We start from the raw sequence: 8,117 nt of genomic DNA on the forward strand, positions 1-8,117 counted from the left end.
GCACTAGGAAGATTGAGAACCACTGCTGTACAAAGCCTAGAGAATAGAAACAGTCGCAAAAGAAACAAACGTGCAACTTCAGGAATTGCTTCTTACCTTAGCCAACTATCAAAACATCCTGCCAAATAGTGTAAATTGAATTCTGCAATTTAAATACCTCCCCTAAGTGCAACATCTAGTATCAGAGCCCATAATTTTGGAGTGTAACCAGCAGCAATTGTGTTCACAGGCGTGTTCTGCAGAGATTGACTGGTGGAAGAGTTAAGAATGTCTACAATACAGAGTCTATTTAGTAAATTTCAACACACACACACACCACCACCACCACCACCACCACCACCACCACCACCACCACACCACCACACCCCGTTCTCGGTTCTTTTTTGCGCATCTGAAACTTTGTTGCTGCGGAAGAACAAGCTTTTGTTCTGTGTTTTCGATCAGACTGGGTAGGAACAATGAAATGAAATCCACTTCCCTGCCCTGGTCTCTTTCCGCCCTCGGAACGCATGTGCGAGGTCTTTCAGATGCGGAGGGGGACCAGAGAGGGACGGACACACGGCCCAGCAGTTGCCTGGCAACGCCCGCTGGAGGAGTCCCGCCGAAAAAAGGTCCGGGAGAAGTGTCAGCGGCCAGGAGTGGGACCCTGCAGCGCATTCTCTCCTTGCCGGCGGCCGTCCCCGCGGCTGGCGGGTTAGGGCAGGGGAAATGTTGCAGGAGGAGTCGGACCTGTCTCTCATCATTGCCCAGATAGTCCAGAAACTCAAGGGCTCCAATCTGTATGCTCAGCTGGAGCGGCAGGCCTGGGTAAGCGGGGCTGATGGGAAGCGATGGAGACCGGCAGGCCGCAGGATGACCTGTGTGCCACACCGCCTTCACCCAAGCCAGAGCGCTTTGCTCTCTCCACCGGTTTCTGCTGTTTTAAACCCTTCCCTGAGCCTTGCTCCTTGTTTGCTCAGACTCAGGCGTGAGGCGATTGTATTTTATTAAAGATGGGTGGGGCGCATCACGCCCTTCTTCGGGCCAGAGAATGGCCAAGGCTTCTCCCGTTTATTCTTGTAGTCGTTTAAGGGACCAATGTTTATTTTTTATTTATTTATTTTTTAAGATGTTGGACTCACGAGCAGCATGCCTTCCTTCTCTTTTATTGTCTCCTGGATGGATTGGGACCCCATGTGCTTTTTTCTAATGTGTCACTTTGTTGCGCTTTACTCTCCCTACAGTTTTTTTTTTATTTTTTTATTTTTTATTTTTTTATGCACCCACCTAGCGTTTATTGAATTTATTTAAACAGACTCGGCACTGCAAGTAGACAGAATAACCAGGAGCTCTTTACTATTTGAGAATGCAGTGTAAATGGAACCCTACAGTACCTAAACTTTTGTAGATGCTTTTGTCCCTGTTAGGATTTGGGGATCCATCCAAACTTGGTATTTTAGTACTTCTGTTCCTTTTAATTGCTGGATAATAGTCCATTGTTTGGAAGCCTGGCCATTAGTTTCTCTACTTAGTACTTACCTGGTGGATATTTAGGTTGTTTAGAGATTATGGATAATGCCAATATGCATATTCTGTGATTTTTATCTTTAACCCACGGGTTGTCTAGAAAATGTATTGTTTAGTTTTAAAATTTGGGGAGATCTTTCCAGTCTCTTTCTTTTGTTGATTTCTAGTTTAACTCCAGGATGGATAAAATTTATATTATGTTAATTCTTTAAATTTTGTTGAAGTATTTTTTATTTTTAAGATTTATAATTTGTTTTATCTTGTTGAACATCCTGCGTGTACTTAGTAAGCATCTTTTCTTTTTTCTTTCTTTTTTTTTTTTTTGATAATTTAGAAATGTCAGTTAAGTCAAATATGTTGAAAGTTTTGTTCAATTGTTCTGTATCTTTACTGAGTGTGGTATGTGATGGCTAATCTTGTTTGTGGACTTAAAACACCTGAGAAGAAACCTTAATTGAGAAATGATCTCAGTTTCTTCTGTGGGCATATGCACGGGGCATTTTCATGATTCCTAACTGAAATAGGATGACCAAGCCCACAGTGGGTGGTACCATCCCTAGGCAGGCAAGCCTAGGCTATATAATCAAGGTACTGAATGATGAGCCTTGGAGCAAACCAGAAAGCAGATCCTCCATTGTCTCTGCCTTAGTTTCTGCCTTGAGCTGCTGTGCTGGCCTTTCTTCCATGATAGGCTGTAATTTGTAAGACAAATGAATTCTTTACTCCCCCAAGTTGTTTTTGGGCAGTGTTTTATCATAACAACAAAAAGCCAAGCAAAATAGGTCAGGGGTGAAGCAAATTCTGAGAATTTCCCTGTTAACCTTCCTTACACCCTAGACTGCAGAGTCCTGCACCCAGCCTTCCATTTAGAGTCTGCTTAGAGGCTTGGAGCATAGAGAAATTGCCTCAGTATTTCTACTACCTCCCAGCTTCACAAGTCCCTCTGCCTAAGTGCCCCTTTCCAAGCAATAGGCAGATTTAGTCTGTGCTAGCGTCATGGTAGGTGTGGGAGCTTCTGATTCTACACTATTAGTTCATATACCTTATCTGTACAGGGTCCTTCTTAGCCCGGCTTTTATATAAAGGCAACCAAACCCTGCCTTGTATCTGTGGCAGGTGTGTGAAACAGACACACCTGCTCTGGGGTCTGCTAACCTCTGCACTGGCATGGGGTTCTAGGCCCAAGAGAATTTTTTTTTCAACTTGTGCACATGGTAGGGAGCTTTTACAACTATTCTAAACCGGTAGTTATTGCCTGAAATTTTAAATAGAGAGTTTCTGACATTGCTTGTGATTTAGGGCCGTTGCCTCATGTGTGGGGAGAGTTTGGCTGATGTAGCAGTGTTATGCTTGTTTTTACATATTTAATCAACAGAAGGTACTGTGCAGATTCCTGTGAAACCCTGGTAGATGCTCATGGGAAAGGGCGCAAGATGAAAGTGGATTCCTTTTCTCTTGTACTCTGGCCTACTCCAGACTGGTGTGCTAGCTCATAATTAGTCTGTATTCTGTGTACCTAACCTCTGTGGTTATCTGGATTATAGCTCATATATGGAAAGTTTAAAAGTTAACATCCACATATAACGGAAACTGTACCATATTTATTGGGGGGATGGGTGGGTTACTTCACTCATGCTTATTCTTTTTTCTAGTGCCATCCATCTACTTGCAAATTTTATACTTTTATTTTTCTCAACAGCTGAGTAATATTCCATTGTGTGAATAAACTGCATTTCCATTATCTGTAAGTCAGTTGATGGACACCTGACCTGTTTCCAACTTCTGGCTAGTATGAATAGAACAGGAAGGAGCGTAGATAAGCAAAAGCCTGTGTAATAGGGTGTAGAATCCTTCAATTATATGCTCAAGGGTAGTAGAGCTGAATCATAAAATAGTTCAATCTCCAGCTTCCTGAGAAACCACACTGATTTCCATAGTGGCTGTACACCTTTGCACTTCCCTTTGGATAGAAATGACTAGACATTTCCCTCCCCTGCATCTTATCCAGCATGTTCTGTCATTTTTTTTTCCTTTTGATCTTGGCCATTCTGAATGAGGAAAAATGTAATATCAAATTAATTTTAATTTGCATTTTCCTGATGGCTAAGGATGTAGTATATTTCTCTAAGTGTTTCTGAGCCCATTGGGTTTCATCTTCTGGAAACTCTCTGCTTAGTTTTATACTCCATTTTTTAAATGAAATAATATGTTAAGAATCATGTTTTTAGTTTTTATTCTTTATTCTTCTATAGTCCTTTATGTAGTCTAGATACCAACCGTTTGTAACAATCTGTAACAATTGATGAAGATCATTTTCCAATCTGTAGGCTAATGCCTTGCCAGATGACTATGTCCTTTGCTGTAGGAGAGGCTCTCGTGAGGAAGGGGAGATAGAATATATTGTTATGGCAACAAAAAGGGGAAATCAGAATTGGACGATTAAATAAGGAGAGGGATAGGGAGACCATGGAGAGGGACAACTGACAACAAAGGCAATTGAAAACACCAAATCGACACCTATGCCTGCAGAAACTTTCTAAAATATATACACACGTGAAAGGAATTTAAGTGAAGTTACCAAATGATAGGGAGACAATGCCCCAACTAGACATTTTAATACCACCGAATAAAACTTTCAGTGCCAGGAATGGGTTAATATTGTTAAATTGGTCAAAAGGGTCCCATGGACATGCCTTCACCCCCAAATATCGCAGGCTGTCGCCAAAGCTATCGAGTACTCTCCACAATCCGCACTATTGCTGAAGAAAGCATTTGTGTTATCAGACAGGGAGAAATCAAGCTGGTGCCTCACAAGAAGCTTCACTTGTATTGACTGGCATTCATGGTACCAGCAGGTATCCTGTACACTATCAAGGAAGACACAACAGGATTGATGACCACATGAATTCACAGAGACTGGTGGCATGCACAAAACCTGTACAACCTCAAGTTAGATGGGGTCCCGTGACCCAGAAGGGGAAGTAAACAGAGGCTTCCACCTCTAACCCAGAAGCTATCTGCAACTGATACCCACTGGCAAAAAGAACATCAGGGTTTTTCCCCAATAGATTGCTATTGGGTATATTAACCATGCTCCAGGGTAGTCTCCATGCCCAGTTTCTCTTCAGTTTTGTGGTCTTTTGTTTTTGAAAGAGAGAAAGAACATAAAATTGGGTGGACAGTTAGGTGGGAAGGATCTGAGGGGCATTGGGGGAAACATGATCAAGATATAGATTATGGAAAATTTTACTTAAAACATAAAAGTAATGTAATGATTAAAAATTAATATAACAAGGTCTGGAGAAATGGCTCAGCTGCTCTTCCAGAGGTCCTGAGTTCAGTTCCCAGAAAGTACATGATGACTTGCTACCATCTCTAATGGGATCTCACTCCACCTACTGGCATACATTATACATACAAACACAATACTCATATGCATAAATAAAACTTAAAAAATTAATACAGCAAAGTGAAAAAACCCCAGTCTATCTGTTTAGTGGTTGATTGCTTATTGCCCCTGTGTTTCAGCCTCCCCTTCCTCCCATGCTCTGCCAAAGGCAAAATAGTTTGCAGACATGGTTGTCCTTGGATGACCTTGATTAGAATTCAGTTCATTTGGTTTCTTAAAAGTTTTGGGGGGTGTTCAGGGGAGACAGGGTGGGATAAAGAGTTATGATTTTATTGAGAATGACCTGATGTTGGTGAGAATTGAATATTGAGATCACTCACTGTTCTTGTGTTGGGGGTCAAATCGTGCTTTTAATCCAACAGTGTGACTTTCAGGGAATGTTCAACTAACAAGTTAGAAAAGAAATCTCAGTTATGATTTTGCTAAGGTAGAGCACTTTTAGAAACTTCTTTCTGTTTCTGCCTCTGTTGTGTTCAGCCAGATGACTTGTCCTGTAAAATTTGGTAAAATGTGTAAAAATCCCCACCCATTTCTTACACAAAATTCTACACATAAATTTATTGTATAACATATGTTGTTGTTTATTTATTGATATGTCTCTCTTTGTTACAAATAAGGTTTTAATGGCAGAAATGTTATGGCTTTGTAAGTAATATATATTTTTATCATTGTTGGTCTGTGAGTGACTCTGTCTCATGGTAGCTCTATAAGATGGAGGTTAGACAGTCTCACGAATATGAGTGTTAAGTACAATTTAGTGATGAGAAAAATTGCTGTGTTATTTTTTCCTATGTGTTTGTCAAGTCATATAAAAAGGTATTCTGGCCTCATAAATGTGTAGGGAAGTCTTACCCTTTTTTCATTTGCTATTTTCTGTGTTACAAAATTTTATTTGTTTAAACATTGGGGAGAGTTTTCCAATATAGCCTGTGTTTAGGGTTTCCTGTTTGTGCCTTTTTTGTTTGTTTTTTAGTTAACACATGCTGTTAGACTAGCTTCTGGTTTATGTAAAATTGAGTGGAACGTGTAGAGTGTAGAGTCCTCCATCACTGCTCTTGTCTTCCAAGTAGCTCCCTGTGTTGTGAATGTGTCTCACTGCTGTGTCATATTTCATACAAATGACTAACACCGATCGACTGTGCCTCACGCCTCACTAGAGATTCTATAGTTTGAATTAGGTAGGGTTCATTCCTTTTGCTGTACAGCTATATGGACTTTTAGCAATATGTATCATGTAAAGTTTCCCGTGCCCCGAAGTACCTCTCTATCCCTCCCTTGGCCTGGGTACCAGACTCTATCTACTACTGCCCTTTTATCCTACTATCCTGTCTCCATACTTTTCCCATTGGGAATGTCATACATTATGCCTACACAGTATCTGGTCTATAATACATCAGTTCCTAGTGTCTTTTGCATGGCTTGAGAGCTAATTTTTCTTGTGCTGAGTAATATCTTATTGTATAAATCTACCATTTTGTACACTTACCTGCCAGAGAGCAATCTTGGTTTCTTCCAAGTTTGTCTGGTGTGAATGAAGCTTCTATAAACAGTTCATGTTTGTGTTTCAGGTGTGGGCATAAATTGTTAGCTCCTTTGAACAATACCAAAGACGGTGATTGCTGGGTTGGTTTGATAAGATTGTGGTTGCTTTGAAAGAAAATGACAGTTGGACTTTGTGGCTGCAGCGTGTTTCTATTTCTCATCAACACTGGATGAGAATTCCCATGTCTCCCATTTTCTCCAGCACTAGGCACCTATGTCTGCTATGTATTGTGATAACTGATTGTGGTACTTTTTAGGTTCCCAATGGCATACCATTTTTTTTGGGGGGGGGGGGAACAGATTTTCTAGATCAAATTGCTAGCTTTTGCATAGGGTCTAGGGTACTAGGGTCTGGGATTGATGCAGAGTGTTGCTTGCATTCAGCCACTGAATTACGCTATGAGTACCACGTTTCTTGGGTTTTTTATCTGTCTGGTAGTTCTTTATATATCTTCAGTTTGAAGGATGCTTCTTACACACATGGCTTTCCAAGTGGGCAGTGATTTTCTTGCAGTGTGTTGGAGGTGTTAGCCATTGTCTTTTTTTTCCCCCCCTTTTTGGCTTCTGTTGAGCTTCTGTCACCACTGAATGTATACTGCCTGCCTTTACGTGGTGTCTTTTTAGCAGTTTCTTTCTGTTTTTTTTTTTAAAAGCTGTATTTTTGTTTATGTGTCTGCATGTGTTTGCCATATGTGTGTGTGCACAGGTGGAGATAAGATGTTTGATCCCCGGGAGCTGGAGTTACAGGCCATTGTGAGCCACAGGGTATGTGTTCTGGGAACCAAACTCAGATCCTCTGGAAGAGCAGTGAGTGCTTTTAACTGCTGAGCATTGTTGACAACCCCTTCAGGTGATTCTTGTTTAATGAAGTCAGCTCTGAATCTATTTTTCCTGGATTTTTATAACCATTTTTTCATGTGTGTTTGTGCGATGTTAGGTTCTGTGTCCTTCATAATTGTATAGGTCCCTCTTCATTAAAACTGTTATCTAGATTACCCACGGAGCTCTTGGTAACCTTTTCTCCTCTTGCCTTTGTCCATGTGCTGTCAGTCAGTCAGCAGCAGGCCTTTATTGGATGCTTTGCATTCTGTACAAATTAAAATATAGCCCCGAATTTGATTGTCACCGTCTCCTCCACGGGTCAGTCTTGGGACTAGTTACAAGCTCGAATGCCATTATGGAATGTGCTGAGTCAAGGCTGAGCTTTCTCAGGATCAATCCCCCTTGGTTCTTTTCTGGGTCTCCTAGGGTTTCAATGAAGGATTTGATGTATTCTGTGCATTCATTACATTTGGGTCTCAAACGTTAATCTTTTCCTCAGACTGCCAAAGGACTTTGTCAGTGTGTTTTATTGTTTTGGTTTTTAGCCTTCTATCCCACAGAGTACCAGTTTCTTGAGGATAAAACTGGCTAAGCACTTAATACTTGCAAAGTATTTATTTCTCTCTGTGTCTTCGGCAGCCCTGCTGGCTTTGTGCTGGGCTAGTCCTGATTCTCACACCCATGCCTTGCGGAATAGGCTTACTATCCTAGAGGAAGTGTAACTATCGGGACTTTCTCCTTTTACTCTAAGATCTGTTGACTCAGCAACTCTTTTCTACATTTAGGTGTGTGTGTATATGTGTGTGTGTGTGTGTGTGTGTGTGTGTGTGTGTGTGTG

General features: G+C 41.1%; 1 protein-coding gene across 2 annotated transcripts in view; it reads left to right on the forward strand.

Moving 5' to 3' along the window:
• Positions 1-581: 581 nt before the first annotated feature.
• Positions 582-8,117, forward strand: part of Tbc1d19 (TBC1 domain family member 19) — a 99,040-nt gene continuing 91,504 nt past the window's right edge. Inside the window, exon 1 of one of the 2 annotated variants that reach the window (XM_021210471.1) lies at positions 582-807. In XM_021210471.1, coding sequence (XP_021066130.1) covers positions 709-807 — 99 coding nt within the window. In that variant the 5' untranslated portion in view covers positions 582-708. The remainder of the gene's footprint in view (positions 808-8,117) is intronic. The other variant, XM_029545222.1, reaches the window with a different exon arrangement.

The sequence above is a fragment of the Mus pahari genome, chromosome 13, assembly GCF_900095145.1.
Source record: "Mus pahari chromosome 13, PAHARI_EIJ_v1.1, whole genome shotgun sequence".
Lineage (NCBI taxonomy): Eukaryota > Metazoa > Chordata > Mammalia > Rodentia > Muridae > Mus > Mus pahari.